The following is a 17,010-nucleotide window of genomic DNA, read 5'->3' on the forward strand; positions in this document are numbered from 1 at the left end:
ACCGGAAATCGTCTTGCTGCTCACAGGTGCACTGCCCTCTTTCGGATGTTTGTGGGGGCCAGTTACCTTGGTACTCCCTTCCACTGCCAGAGCTTCTGCAAGTCTGGTGCAGGAAGAGCTGTCTCTCTCACTGCCTGCAGCACAGGCTAACAGGGATACATCTGTGTGACAGGGTTGGGGGTGACAGGCTGTGTGACAGGGCTGGGGGTGACAGGCACAGCCTGTATTATGAGGCACAGCAAGGTGTTTTGTGGCTGAGTGCAAATTTGTATCAAATATGAATTCCACCCTTGGAAACTGAATTCCTCTCTCTCCTCTCTCATATATATATATTCTAATTTCTAAGGGCATTAAGATGTGACCTGCTATTTGTTCTCAATTAGGAATGTGTCCTTTATGTAAGCAACAGTAGTAATGGCCCAAGATTGTTCTCACTACTGGAAAGGAAGAAGCATGCTTTTAGTTAGTTCTCGGTGGAGTAACTCTGGGTGTGTTTGGATCGGCCCAACCAGAAGGTCTGTAGTGCAATCCTGATCATATAGGTATGGACGAAGTATGCAGTACACAGCAAGACCCATCTGCTATGGGACATTACTAACTCAATGCAAGAGACTGTCAGTTTAACCCTTACTACGGGTAACAAGTATAAGGCTGGGATTATTGTCCCTGCACGGCCGCGTGAGAACGAGCGCGCCACTGCGCGCACCCCTGCAGCCCAAGCGATTTGTGAATTTATTTATAAAATATTTTACCAGGAAGTAATACATTGATAGTTACCTCTCGTTTTCAAGTATGTCCTGGGCAAAGGATTTAACTTGGTTGCGGGGGCGTGGCGGACGCGTCACAAAGCTGGTTCGCCCTCATTGGCTGAACCAGCTCACGTGCGCTGACGTCACGTGACTGCAGCCTGAAAAGACATTTGTTGTCTTTTCAAAACGCTGCCGCGTCAACGCGCCTCTTTGCCGGCAAACGCGCCGGCACTGGGTTAACTTGCATAGCCCACAACAGAAAGAGTGCTTGCCGGGCGCACACAGCGACGCCGGCACGATAATCTCAGCCGAGGTACCTCCCCAGCGTAGGAGGGAGAGCTACCGGGGGGATGAAGTTCAGAGTAATTATTTAACCACGAGTTTGTCAAGTGAGATGTCTGCTTATTCCTATCTGCTTATTCACACCCAGCCTGCACCTACCCAGCAAAGGTATGAGACTGAGCACTGCCACTGTATGGCTACGGCCAGTGGTACCTGCACGTGCTGTGTACAGTTGAATGCCACATCGTGCGGTCCGCAGGCGAGCGTGGGGGGCGGGGCCATCACGGGGGGACATATCTACCCTTCCATTGGCTGCGCACTGACCACGTGCTGTGCTGTGGGACGCGTGCGCGCCGTAGCCTAAATCGCAGAACTGATGTGACCTCCTTTGGAGGTAAGGAGGGTTACACTTGTATCGTGTATATGTGTGTGACTATATAAGGTATATATTGGGATACTAACATAATACTCTTCAGAGCAGATATTTCCTTTCCTAGTCCATGTTCGCTGCACTAAGTGCATTAGAATTCCCTATATTGTCTCTTGCAAAGTGCTGAGCAGATTGGTGGCGCTATATACATACAAATATACATAACAATACTTCTGGAACATGAATAACAAAAAGTGATGCTCTGTTTTTCCAGCCAGTGACTCAGATCTCAGCTGCACCCGAGGTTAATGCGGTGGAGAGCGTGAATCGGCAGCTGTGGATACAGTGTGTCTGTGTTTATTAGTCCCAGATCACATCCTCATTTCTGCGGGTCCCAGGAGATTCCCCCCACCCCCCTGCTGTGATAACGTGTTAATGAGGACATTGTCACGTACTGTAACATTACAGAGCAAGGAGTTCTGAAGTCCCTGGGCTCACACCCAGCACCGAGCACAGCTGGGCCAGCGCTTTAACCCCGTGTGATGCATAGCCCAGTATATTCCCGTTGTTGTTTCTTTCTCTCCCCGTCTCTCTTGTTCCACGCCAGAGATGTAACACTTCCACGAATACAAATCAATTAGTGTTTTGGGTTATGGACCAAAAAACTGATATTTTAATAGAATAGTACTGACCCCAAATAAGTGAGACAGCCACCCGAACCAGTTTTACACTTTAGTGATTCATGCCTCTCAAACTCTAGGCATGTATATTTTTGTAGCTCCCTACACAGCACTGCAGAATTCCTACAAACATTACAATACAAAGAATACAACGACGGGTTGAGTGTATCCAGACATAAATTGGGAGAAAGGCGTCACTCGCTCAAAGAGCTTACAATCTAATTGGCATGTGGGGAGACGGTAACAGAAGCAATAGGGGTACATTTGAGGGCATTGGTTAGACTGTGTATAAGAGATTACTGTATTAAGTGAGTAGGGGTGTAGCAAAAGATTAAAGCTGAGATATAAGGAGAAGCAGAGGAGAGAAGACAAACATTGCAGTAAACGCACATTGAAGGGCGGCCACAGAGAGTTTTCAGGAGAGACGCACAGACTTGTCGGGAAGAGTGAGGTTACTCTTGCAGCAGCCGTTTGAATAGATTAAATGATAGAAAGCTGCGAGGCAGGGAGGCCAGTATGGAGAAGGTTCCAGTAGTCCAGATGGGAGAGATTGAGGGCATGCATTAACAACTTTAGTAAAAGAAAAAGTCATATTTTAGCAATGTTACTGAGAAGAAGCAGCAAGATTTAGCAGTAGGATTAGGGTGAGGTGAGAACGAAAGAGAAGACTCAAATATGGCACCAAACAGGCTTGGGGGACTGGATGGCTAATGGTGTTACTGACTATCATGGTAAAGGGCACAATGGGGATTGTTTGGGGTGGAACAGACGTTTGAGGCATCTGGCTTCCATCCAGGATGAGATTGCTGTGAGCCGGTTGGAGACTTGGTTCTGTACTGCAGATGTGAGGTTTGGTGGGGATAGATACAGTTGTGTTACATCGGCATACAGGTGATACTTGAAGCCAAATAAATTAACAAGGTTACCAAGGGAGAGTGTATAGAGAGAAAGGAGGAGAGGTCCCAGATGTGAGCCTGGAGATACACCAGCAGATGAAGAAGAGGAGGCAGCTATAGATACATTAAATCAGGGGTGGCCAACTCGAGTCCTCAAGGGCCAGCAACGGGTCAGTTTTTAAGGATATCCCTGCTTCAGCACTGGTGGTGCAGTCAATGACTGAGCCACTGATTAAGCCACCTGTGCTGAAGCAGGGATATCCTTAAAACCTGACCTGTTGGAGGACCTTTAGGACGAGTTGGCCCTATCTGCATTAAAGGATCAATGGGACAGGAAGAACGCCAGGAGAGGGCTTTGTTCCGAACACCATGGGAGTGGGGAGTGTGAAGGAGAAGTGGGGGGTCAAAAGTTACAAAGGCTGCACCCAGGTGAAGGAGAATGAGAAGAGCGTAATGTCCTTGGGATATATGTGGAGGTAGTTGGCTACTTTTGATGCGGGTTCTGTAGAGTGAGCCGCATAACAACCTTAATTGAGAAGGTCTAGTACAAGTCTGCATAACTCCATTCCTCAAGCCCTCCCCCAACAGGCCAGGTTTTCAGGAAATCCCTGCTTCAGCACAGGTAGCTCAGTCTTTGACTGAGCCTCTGAGTGAGACACCTGTCCTGAAAACCTGAGCTGTTAGGGGGGCTTGAGGAATGGAGTTGAGCCCCCCTGTAGTACAGCATAGCAGCTGAGAAAAGATGTGGAAAGAAGGTACAAGCCATATCAGGCTAAAGAGAAAAAGGAATTCCTATAAATGGCTCAAAATTCCCCTCCCCTTTAGGGTTGTGAGCCATTTATAGGGATTCCTTTTTCTGTTTAGTGCAGTATATACCTTATTATCCGATATGTCCACCTCCCTCTATAACTGAGTCATATGCTGAGCAAGGGTGTACAGTGTGTTAAGTAGCACGCAGCACCAGAAGTAGGAGGCAGGAGAGAGACGGGGCGATAGTTTGCTGGGTTCGTGGGGTGCAGATCTTGAGGATTGGTCTCACAGCAGCATGTGTAAGAGGGGGGTGGGGGGAAGGAAAGACACCAGAGGAGAGTGTGCAGGGATCAGAGTGGGAGCGAGAGGTCGGAGGCAATGGGATGAAGTTGGCAGGTAGTAGAGGTAGTGGAGAAAAATAACTGAGATACTCCCCCCCTCCCCCCCTCTCTCTCTGTTACTGAGGAGAAAGCATCTTGCGCAGATGAAGGTGGATTCAAAATATTCTATGGTGGTCTTCCTCTCTACCCTCTTCCTCTCTCCCCCTCTTCCTCTCCCTTCTCTTTCTTTCTCTCCCCTCACTTCTCTTCCTCTCTCCCCCTCTCTCTCTCCCTTCTCCTCTTTCTTTCTCTCCCCTTGCTTCTCTTCCTCTCTCCTCATTCCCTCTCCGTCTCCCCTCTTCCTCTCTCACACTCCTTTCTTTCTCTCTCCCTCGCTTCTCTTCCCCCTCCTCTCCTTCGCTTTCTTTCTCTTTGTCCTCTCCCCTCTCATTCTCTTCTTATCCCCCTCCCTCGCTCTCTCCCTCACTCGCCTTCTCTTTTCCTATCTCTCTGTACCTCTCTCCTGCCTCACTATATGTTGTACCAGACACACCACACGCTGATGATGATGATGGCGTACGATCCAATGAAGATCAGGTAAAGACGATAGAGCAGCGAGTCCAGGACGTACCCGATCTGCACCCACTCCTCCTCCTGGTCTCGCAGCTCCCGGCGACTTTCCAGCATCTCCCTTACTCTGCGCAGGTTCCGACTGATCAGCGCCAAGTACCTCTCGGGCCCCGGACTCAGAGATTCCGGGGAGAACAGCTCCGGGACACCGCCCAGGAATTCCTTGTGCCCTGAGTAGACAGAGAAGGGTCCCCATCACTGGCAGAAAAGGACCAAGTGACCTGTCCGTCCGGCATGGAGGACAGAAGGGAGAGAGACTCCAAGAGCCATGGGAAGTGGGGGGGGGGGGGAATAACAAGGACGCACAGGATATATAGATACAGTAATAAAGAGAATATACATCATGAAGAGTGACACCGAGCAGGACAGATACATACACTGGTTGTGACGCTGCACAGGACAGATATATACCCTGGTTGTGACGCTGCACAGGACAGATATATACACTGGTTGTGACGCTGCACAGGACAGATATATACCCTGGTTGTGACGTTGCACAGGACAGATATATACACTGGTTGTGACGCTGCACAGGACAGATATATACACTGGTTGTGACGCTGCACAGGACAGATATATACCCTGGTTGTGACGCTGCACAGGACAGATATATACACTGGTTGTGACGCTGCACAGGACATATATACCCTGGTTGTGTCGCTGCACAGGACAGATATATACCCTGGTTGTGACGCTGCACATGACAGATATATACCCTGGTTGTGACGCTGCACAGGACAGATATATACACTGGTTGTGACGCTGCACAGGACAGATATATACACTGGTTGTGACGCTGCACAGGACATATATACCCTGGTTGTGACGCTGCACAGGACAGATATATACCCTGGTTGTGACTCTGCACAGGACAGATATATACCCTGGTTGTGACGCTGCACAGGACAGATATATACCCTGGTTGTGACGCTGCACAGGACAGATATATACACTGGTTGTGACGCTGCACAGGACAGATATATACACTGGTTGTGACGCTGCACAGGACAGATATACCCTGGTTGTGACGCTGCACATGACAGATATATACTGGTTGTGACGCTGCACAGGACAGATATATACACTGGTTGTGACGCTGCACAGGACAGATATATAACCTGGTTGTGACGCTGCACAGGACAGATATATACACTGGTTGTGACGCTGCACAGGACAGATATATACCCTGGTTGTGACGCTGCACAAAACAGATATATACACTGGTTGTGACGCTGCACAGGACAGATATATACACTGGTTGTGACGCTGCACAGGACAGATATATACCCTGGTTGTGACGCTGCACAGGACAGATATATACACTGGTTGTGACGCTGCACAGGACAGATATATACCCTGGTTGTGACGCTGCACAGGACAGATATATACACTGGTTGTGACGCTGCACAGGACAGATATATACACTGGTTGTGACGCTGCACAGGACAGATATATACACTGGTTGTGACGCTGCACAGGACAGATATATACACTGGTTGTGACGCTGCACAGGACAGATATATACCCTGGTTGTGACGCTGCACAGGACAGATATATACACTGGTTGTGACGCTGCACAGGACAGATATATACACTGGTTGTGACGCTGCACAGGACAGATATATACACTGGTTGTGACGCTGCACAGGACAGATATATACCCTGGTTGTGACGCTGCACAGGACAGATATATACACTGGTTGTGACGCTGCACAGGACAGATATAAACACTGGTTGTGACGCTGCACAGGACAGATATATACACTGGTTGTGATGCTGCACAGGACAGATATATACACTGGTTGTGATGCTGCACAGGACAGATATATACACTGGTTGTGACGCTGCACAGGACAGATATATACACTGGTTGTGACGCTGCACAGGACAGATATATAAACTGGTTGTGATGCTGCACAGGACAGATATATACACTGGTTGTGATGCTGCACAGGACAGATATATACACTGGTTCTGCAGTAATTTAGTAGATTAAGTTGTAAAATATTTATTAATCCATTAAATTGAACCATTTTTATATTATAACTGGGTGAGATACTTGTCATGAAAATACCAAAAAATACTCACCCTATACATACTCCTCCCACAGATACTCACCCTATACATACTCCTCCCACAGATACTCACCCTATACATACTCATCCCACAGATACTCACCCTATACATACTCCTCCCACATACTCACCCTATACATACTCAGCCCAGATACTCACCCTATACATACTCATCCCACAGATACTCACCCATCCCACAGATACTCACCCTATACATACTCATCCCACAGATACTCACCCTATACATACTCACCCCACAGATACTCACCCTATACATACTCATCCCACAGATACTCACCCTATACATACTCATCCCACAGATACTCACCCTATACATACTCATCCCACAGATACTCACCATATACGTACGGACATATATACCCTGGTTGTGACGCTGCACAGGACAGATATATACCCTGGTTGTGACTCTGCACAGGACAGATATATACCCTGGTTGTGACGCTGCACAGGACAGATATATACCCTGGTTGTGACGCTGCACAGGACAGATATATACACTGGTTGTGACGCTGCACAGGACAGATATATACACTGGTTGTGACGCTGCACAGGACAGATATACCCTGGTTGTGACGCTGCACATGACAGATATATACTGGTTGTGACGCTGCACAGGACAGATATATACACTGGTTGTGACGCTGCACAGGACAGATATATAACCTGGTTGTGACGCTGCACAGGACAGATATATACACTGGTTGTGACGCTGCACAGGACAGATATATACCCTGGTTGTGACGCTGCACAAAACAGATATATACACTGGTTGTGACGCTGCACAGGACAGATATATACACTGGTTGTGACGCTGCACAGGACAGATATATACCCTGGTTGTGACGCTGCACAGGACAGATATATACCCTGGTTGTGACGCTGCACAGGACAGATATATACCCTGGTTGTGACGCTGCACAGGACAGATATATACCCTGGTTGTGACGCTGCACAGGACAGATATATACACTGGTTGTGACGCTGCACAGGACAGATATATACACTGGTTGTGACGCTGCACAGGACAGATATATACACTGGTTGTGACGCTGCACAGGACAGATATATACACTGGTTGTGACGCTGCACAGGACAGATATATACCCTGGTTGTGACGCTGCACAGGACAGATATATACACTGATTGTGACGCTGCACAGGACAGATATATACACTGGTTGTGACGCTGCACAGGACAGATATATACACTGGTTGTGACGCTGCACAGGACAGATATATACCCTGGTTGTGACGCTGCACAGGACAGATATATACACTGGTTGTGACGCTGCACAGGACAGATATATACACTGGTTGTGACGCTGCACAGGACAGATATATAAACTGGTTGTGATGCTGCACAGGACAGATATATACACTGGTTGTGATGCTGCACAGGACAGATATATACACTGGTTCTGCAGTAATTTAGTAGATTAAGTTGTAAAATATTTATTAATCCATTAAATTGAACCATTTTTATATTATAACTGGGTGAGATACTTGTCATGAAAATACCATAAATACTCACCCTATACATACTCCTCCCACAGATACTCACCCTATACATACTCCTCCCACAGATACTCACCCTATACATACTCATCCCACAGATACTCACCCTATACATACTCCTCCCACATACTCACCCTATACATACTCAGCCCAGATACTCACCCTATACATACTCATCCCACAGATACTCACCCATCCCACAGATACTCACCCTATACATACTCATCCCACAGATACTCACCCTATACATACTCACCCCACAGATACTCACCCTATACATACTCATCCCACAGATACTCACCCTATACATACTCATCCCACAGATACTCACCCTATACATACTCATCCCACAGATACTCACCATATACGTACTCATCCCACAGATATCCTATACGTACTCATCCCACAAATACCCTATACATACTCATCCCACAGATACTCACCCAATACATAATCATCCTATACATCAGGCCTGCACAACATACGGCCCGCGACGGACCCCCTTCAACCCCCCCCCCCCCCCTCCCTGGTAAGGACAGAATGAGCGCGCTCCAGCAGTGTCTGTGTGACTGCGCGCTCTCCCCCCCACCTAACCCCCCTCCTAAACCCCCTCCCCCCTCAGCCTGCTCCAGCAGGGTGATGCGCTCTAGCAGTGTAGCGCGACCCAGAACTTCGCTGCTAGAGTGCGCTTCCCTCGCACTTCACCCTGCCGCCATCTCTGTTGCCGCTGCCGCCACATCTGCTGCTGCCGCCACCACCATCATCAGGTAAGCATGGGGATGGGGGGGTAGTTCATTCATGCAGGGGCTGCTGAAATGGAATGGGCTGGGGGGGCTGCTGAAATGGAATGGGCTGGGGGGGCTGCTGACATGGGGGAGCTGCTGACATGGAATGGGCTTGGGGGGGGCTGCTGACATGGGGGAGCTGCTGACATGGGCTGGGGGGCTGCTGATATGGGCTGGGGGGGCTGCTGATATGGGCTGTGGGGGGCTGCTGATATGGGGTGGGCTGCTGAAATAGAATGGGCTGGGGGGGCTGCTGACATGGGGGAGCTGCTGACATGGGGGAGTGCTAATATGGGCTGTGGGGGGCTGCTGATATGGGGTGGGCTGCTGAAATAGATTGGGCTGTGGGGGGCTGCTGATATGGGCTGTGGGGGGCTGCTGATATGGGCTGTGGGGGGCTGCTGAAATGGGCTGTGGGGGGCTGCTGAAATGGGCTGTGGGGGCTGCTGAATTGGGCTGTGGGCTGTTTTCCTTGTGAGGGGGGAGAGTGATGTGAGGTGAAGGGGGGTCAGATCTGAGGTGCAGGGGGGGAGAGTGATGTGAGGTGCAGGAGGGTGGGATGTGTGGGGTGTGCAAGTGGTATTGTGTGTTTGATGTGGAGATGGAGTATTATGTGTATGGGTGAGGGGGAAAGATGGGGGTATGAGAGATCGATGGGGAGTCTCGCAAAGGTTGATGATGGGTTTTGGGGGAGATATGAGGAGGATGATGATGAATGGTGCTGGGGGAGATATATGAGAATGATGATGAGAGGTGCTGGAGGAGAGATGATGATGATTTTACCCGTGCGGCCCAAATCTTTTTTTCCTTGGAGCAGTTCGGCCCTTCTCACTGTACAAGTTGTGCAGGCCTGCATTAACCCGTTATGTTGCATACAAGAAATACATTCCCTCCTGATCCCAGTAAAGACCACCCGATTCTGCTTGTATGTCCTGCCCCTGTATACTTCTCCTTTCTTGTTACACATGTATAGTGTCCGTGTTCCAGGTTTGTAACCTCGGCATCCTCTTTGACCAGAGTCTCGGCATGCGAGCTCAAGGGGCCTCAGTTGTTAAGTCTGTTTCTTTTTATCTGCGGCTGCTTCGGAGCTTGCATCCACTCCTGTCATCTATGGACCTGGAGTCACTGGTCCATGCCTTTGTGTCTATGTGGTAGGACTATGGGAATGCCTTATACGCGAGACTGCCGGTGTGCCTGCTGCGAAGGCGCCAGCCTGTGCAGAACGCTGCAGCTGGGATGCCGAGACGTGTCTCTCGCTTTGAGCATATCCCTCCCATCTTACACGATCTGCACTGGCACCCAGTCATCATCCAGGTTCGGTACGGCCGTAATGGCCGTTCCATCCTTGCAAAGTCAAGGGTCTGGCTATCTGCTGTCTCATTTGAAGCCGCAGAGGGAGACTGGCTATGATCTCGGTCCTCAGAGGGCTCCGCCTCTCCGTGCTAAGGGTACTGCCCCCTACGCTGGATGGGCGGGTCTTATTGTGCAGCGTCAGAGGCCTGGAACTCGCTACCGCCAGAGCTCAGGTGTATATCTACTTCACCCCGGTCTCGGGCTTGTGCAAGACTTACCACTTCCGCCTGGCTCTCCCTGTGTAACAAATCAATTGTATATCATTTTAATTTGTTTAACTGCAAAGTATTGCAATGCCCCCTTAAGGGGAGGGTGATGATGATGATGATATTAGTGATGATATTGATATTGATTATATTGATGATGATGATGTTGGTGATGATATTGATGATTATGATGTTGATGATGATGATGTTAGTGATGATATTAATGATTATGATGATGATGATGGATGATATTGATGATTATGATATTGATGATGATGATGACTGTATCTGCCATCAGTCAGGTTATTGATAAATCTTAGTAATGAGGTGTGCTGCTGGCAGGCACATGATAACCCAACCTCTGAACTCTCACTGCCCCTGGGCATTACCTGTGTTGCTGACCTTGGCGTGGTGCGGGCTGGGTTGGTGGTGTCCCGGTACGTTGTTGTGCGGGTTGCCAGTCTCGCTGCTGGGGGGCAGGTTGTTGCTGAACTTGTCCTGGCTGCCAGGGGGCGCGTTCTCACGGTAACATGTCAGGGGGGCAATAAGTCCCATCACCAGGCGCCTCACCCAGGCAGGTACAGAGCTGCCGAGCCGGGTCCCACGGTGCAGGATGTGGGTGATTATCACCGTCTCCAGCAGGCTGAGCACCAGTAGGGCCAGGCACACCGAGAAGTAAATACCTAACAAATAGCCATGTGTTACCAGGACAGATAGCCTCAAGGAGGGACAGCTGTGTGTCATGTGTGTCCCAGTGACAGATAGCTGTGTGTCCCAGTGACAGATAGCTGTGTGTCCCAGTGACAGATAGCTGTGTGTCCCAGCGACAGATAGCTGTGTGTCCCAGTGACAGATAGCTGTGTGTCAGTGACTGGTTTATATCAGTGACAGATAGCTGTGTGTCCCAGTGACAGATAGCTGTGTGTCCCAGTGACAGATAGCTGTGTGTCCCAGTGACAGATAGCTGTGTGTCCCAGTGACAGATAGCTGTGTGTCCCAGTGACAGATAGCTGTGTGTCCCAGTGACAGATAGCTGTGTGTCAGTGACTGGTTTATATCAGTGACAGATAGCTGTGTGTCCCAGTGACAGATAGCTGTGTGTCCCAGTGACAGATAGCTGTGTGTCCCAGTGACAGATAGCTGTGTGTCCCAGTGACAGATAGCTGTGTGTCCCAGTGACAGATAGCTGTGTGTCAGTGACTGGTTTCTATCAGTGACAGCTGTGTGTCCCAGTGACAGATAGCTGTGTGTGTGTCATTGGCCATGTATCTGACCTATGAGCGGGGTCCCGCTGGCAGTGCTGGGCAGCAGGTCGTTCATGATGAGCAGAAAGACGCTGTACCCCAGGAGCAGGGTCATCTTGAAGGAGGCGCGGTCCGTGCTGTGCGGGGGCAGGAAGAAGCTCAGGATGTCAATCAGCATCAGGAAGGCGCTGGGGATCAGCAGGTTCACCACGTACAGGATCGGCCGACGTCTGATCACCACCTGGGAGGGGCAGGGTGGGGAACGGGGGGCAGGGAGGGGAACGGGGGGCAGGGAGGGGAGCGGAGGGGCAGGGAGGGGAACGGGGCGCAGGGAGGGGGCGCAGGGAGGGGAGAGGGGGGGCAGGGAGGGGAGAGGGGGGGCAGGGAGGGGAGAGGGGGGGCAGGGAGGGGAGAGGGGGGGCAGGGAGGGGAGAGGGGGGCAGGGAGGGGAGAGGTGGGCAGGGAGGGGAAAGGGGGGGCAGGGAGGGGAAAGGGGGGGCAGGGAGGGGAAAGGGGGGGCAGGGAGGGGAGCGGAGGGGCAGGGAGGGGAACGGGGGGCAGGGAGGGGAGAGGGGGGGCAGGGAGGGGAGCGGAGGGGCAGGGAGGGGAACGGGGGGCAGGGAGGGGAGAGGGGGGGCAGGGAGGGGAGAGGGGGGGCAGGGAGGGGAGCAGAGGGGCAGGGAGGGGAGAGGGGGGGCAGGGAGGGGAGAGGGGGCGCAGGGAGGGGAGAGGGGGGGGCAGGGAGGGGAGAGGGGGGGGGCAGGGAGGGATAACAGGGGCAGGGAGGGGAACGGGGGGCAGGGAGGGAGCAGAGGGGAATGGGGGGCAGGGAGGGGAGTGGAAGGGCAATGAGGGGAGGGGCGGTGAGGGGAGTGGAGGGGTAGTGAGGGGGCACAATATCGGTTACAATATTTTATAATATCGATATATTGTGTAATATAGATACATTATAACATTGTTACATTGTAAAGTGATATTCATGTATACACATTTCTCTGTATGCTAAATAGCGCTGGGTCTCTCTTTCCCCCTTCTCTCTTTCTCCCCCCCCCTCAATCTGTCTCTCCCTCACTCTCCCTGTCTCTCTATCTCTCCCCGTCTTTCTCTCCCCATCTCTATCTCCCCCTGTGTCTCTCCCTCTCTCTCTCTCTCTCTCTCTCCCTTTCTCTCCCTGTGTCTCTCCCTTTCTCTCCCTGTGTCTCTCCCTTTCTCTCCCTGTGTCTCTCCCTTTCTCTCCCTGTGTCTCTCCCTTTCTCTCTCCTCCTCTCTCCCTATCTCTCCTCTCTCCCCGTCTGTCCCCCTCTCCCTTTCTCTCCTCTCCTCCTCCTTCTCTCTCACCCAGAATGTGATTATGTCCCACTCATCGATGCCGAACTTTAGGATATCGGGTGACCCCTCGATCTTTAGCAGCTCCCATTCACCGTTGGTCGCCAGATATTTCAACGAGTTCTTCAGAATCTGATCCACAGGAATCGCCAGCCCAACACGCACGTCCCGCACTGTGACACGGGGACATGGGACACGCCAGGTACAAGTCTGCCTGTATATACTAACCCACACGCACCTCCCTCACTGTGACATGGGGACACGGGACACGCCAGGTACAAGTCTGCCTGTATATACTAACCCACACGCATGTCCCTCACTATGACACGGGGACACGCCAGGTACAACTCTGCCTGTATATACTAACCCACACGCATGTCCCTCACTGTGACATGGGACACACCAGGTACAAGTCTGCCTGTATATACTAACCCACACGCATGTCCCTCACTGTGACATGGGACACACCAGGTACAAGTCTGCCTATATATACTAACCCACACGCACGTCCCACACTGTGACATGGGGACACGCCAGGTACAACTCTGCCTGTATATACTAACCCACACGCATGTCCCTCACTGTGACATGGGACACACCAGGTACAACTCTGCCTGTATATACTAACCCACACGCATGTCCCTCACTGTGACATGGGACACACCAGGTACAAGTCTGCCTGTATATACTAACCCACACGCATGTCCCTCACTGTGACATGGGACACGCCTGGTACAAGTCTGCCTGTATATACTAACCCACACGCATGTCCCTCACTGTGACACGGGGACACGCCAGGTACAACTCTGCCTGTATATACTAACCTACACGCATGTCCCTCACTGTGACATGGGACACACCAGGTACAACTCTGCCTGTATATACTAACCCACACGCATGTCCCTCACTGTGACATGGGACACACCAGGTACAAGTCTGCCTGTATATACTAACCCACACGCATGTCCCTCACTGTGACATGGGACACGCCTGGTACAAGTCTGCCTGTATATACTAACCCACACGCACGTCCCTCACTGTGACATGGGACACGCCTGGTACAAGTCTGCCTGTATATACTAACCCACACGCATGTCCCTCACTGTGACACGGGACACTCCAGTTACAAGTCTGCCTGTATATACTAACCCACACGCATGTCCCTCACTGTGACATGGGACACGCCTGGTACAAGTCTGCCTGTATATACTAACCCACACGCATGTCCCTCACTGTGACACGGGACACTCCAGGTACAAGTCTGCCTGTATATACTAACCCACACGCACGTCCCTCACTGTGACATGGGACACGCCAGGTACAACTCTGCCTGTATATACTAACCCACACGCACGTCCCACACTGTGACATGGGGACACTCCAGGTACAAGTCTGCCTGTATATACTAACCCACACGCATGTCCCTCACTGTGACACGGGGACACGCCAGGTACAACTCTGCCTGTATATACTAACCCACACGCACGTCCCACACTGTGACATGGGACACGCCAGGTACAACTCTGCCTGTATATACTAACCCACACGCATGTCCCTCACTGTGACATGGGACACACCAGGTACAAGTCTGCCTATATATACTAACACACACGCACGTCCCACACTGTGACATGGGGACACGCCAGGTACAACTCTGCCTGTATATACTAACCCACACGCATGTCCCTCACTGTGACATGGGACACACCAGGTACAAGTCTGCCTGTATATACTAACCCACACGCATGTCCCTCACTGTGACATGGGACACGCCTGGTACAAGTCTGCCTGTATATACTAACCCACACGCATGTCCCTCACTGTGACACGGGGACACGCCAGGTACAACTCTGCTTGTATATACTAACCTACACGCATGTCCCTCACTGTGACATGGGACACACCAGGTACAACTCTGCCTGTATATACTAACCCACACGCATGTCCCTCACTGTGACATGGGACACACCAGGTACAAGTCTGCCTGTATATACTAACCCACACGCATGTCCCTCACTGTGACATGGGACACGCCTGGTACAAGTCTGCCTGTATATACTAACCCACACGCACGTCCCTCACTGTGACATGGGACACGCCTGGTACAAGTCTGCCTGTATATACTAACCCACACGCATGTCCCTCACTGTGACACGGGACACTCCAGGTACAAGTCTGCCTGTATATACTAACCCACACGCATGTCCCTCACTGTGACATGGGACACGCCTGGTACAAGTCTGCCTGTATATACTAACCCACACGCATGTCCCTCACTGTGACACGGGACACTCCAGGTACAAGTCTGCCTGTATATACTAACCCACACGCACGTCCCTCACTGTGACATGGGACACGCCAGGTACAACTCTGCCTGTATATACTAACCCACACGCACCTCCCTCACTGTGACATGGGGACACTCCAGATACAAGTCTGCCTGTATATACTAACCCACACGCATGTCCCTCACTGTGACACGGGGACACGCCAGGTACAACTCTGCCTGTATATACTAACCCACACGCACGTCCCACACTGTGACATGGGACACGCCAGGTACAACTCTGCCTGTATATACTAACCCACACGCATGTCCCTCACTGTGACATGGGACACGCCAGGTACAACTCTGCCTGTATATACTAACCCACACGCACGTCCCTCACTGTGACATGGGACACGCCAGGTACAACTCTGCCTATATATACTAACCCACACGCATGTCCCTCACTGTGACACAGGGACACGCCAGGTACAAGTCTGCCTGTATATACTAACCTACACGCACGTCCCACACTGTGACACAGGGACACGCCAGGTACAACTCTGCCTGTATATACTAACCTACACTCACATGGCACCACATATACTGTATGCATTCATGCATTGACATGGATGCAACTTTGCATCTTTAAATGTCTACACTTTTTACGCAGGTCTACTCATAAATTCGCCTGAGATGGACACACACATTACATGGACACACATATACACATTACATGGATACACATTACATGGACACATACACACATTACATGGACACATACACACACTACACAGACACATATACACACACTACACGGACACATATACACACATTACACGAACGCACACAATTAACGGACGCGCATATACGCACATTACACAGACGCACATATACACACATTACATAGACACACATATACACACATTACACGGACGCACATATACACACATTACACGGACACATACACACATTAAATGGACACATATACACACATTAAATGGACACACATTACATGGACACACATACACACATTACATGGACACACATACACACATACACGGAAACACATATACACATATTACACGGAAACACATATACACATATTACATGGACACACATATACACATATTACACGGACACATATACACACACTACACGGACACATATACACACATTACACGGACGCACATATACACACTACACGAACGCACATATACACACATTACATGGTCACATATACACACATTACATGGACACATATACACACATTAAATGGACATACATTACATGGACACACATACACACATTACATGTATACACATATACACACATATACGGACACATGGACACACATACACACATATATGGAAACACATTACATGGACACACATATACCCACATACATGGACACATACACGGACACACATATTACATGGACACACATATACACACATTACATGGACACACGTATACACATATTACATGGACACACATATACACACATTACATGAACACACATATATACACATTACAAGGACAC

At 50.3% G+C, this 17,010-nt stretch overlaps 1 protein-coding gene across 11 annotated transcripts in view; it reads right to left on the bottom strand.

The window, feature by feature from the left end:
- Positions 1-2,074: 2,074 nt before the first annotated feature.
- The window catches only part of LOC142466125 (5-hydroxytryptamine receptor 3A-like), a 51,043-nt gene continuing 36,107 nt past the window's right edge, over positions 2,075-17,010 (bottom strand). For all 11 annotated transcript variants that reach the window (XM_075570901.1, XM_075570898.1, XM_075570899.1 and 8 more), the window contains 4 exons: positions 13,214-13,374; positions 11,906-12,116; positions 11,021-11,314; positions 2,075-4,847 (listed from right to left, as the gene is read on the bottom strand). In XM_075570901.1, the coding sequence (XP_075427016.1) occupies positions 4,579-4,847; positions 11,021-11,314; positions 11,906-12,116; positions 13,214-13,374 (935 nt within the window). In that variant the 3' untranslated portion in view covers positions 2,075-4,578. The remainder of the gene's footprint in view (positions 4,848-11,020; positions 11,315-11,905; positions 12,117-13,213; positions 13,375-17,010) is intronic.

Source organism: Ascaphus truei, chromosome 14, assembly GCF_040206685.1.
Source record: "Ascaphus truei isolate aAscTru1 chromosome 14, aAscTru1.hap1, whole genome shotgun sequence".
Lineage (NCBI taxonomy): Eukaryota > Metazoa > Chordata > Amphibia > Anura > Ascaphidae > Ascaphus > Ascaphus truei.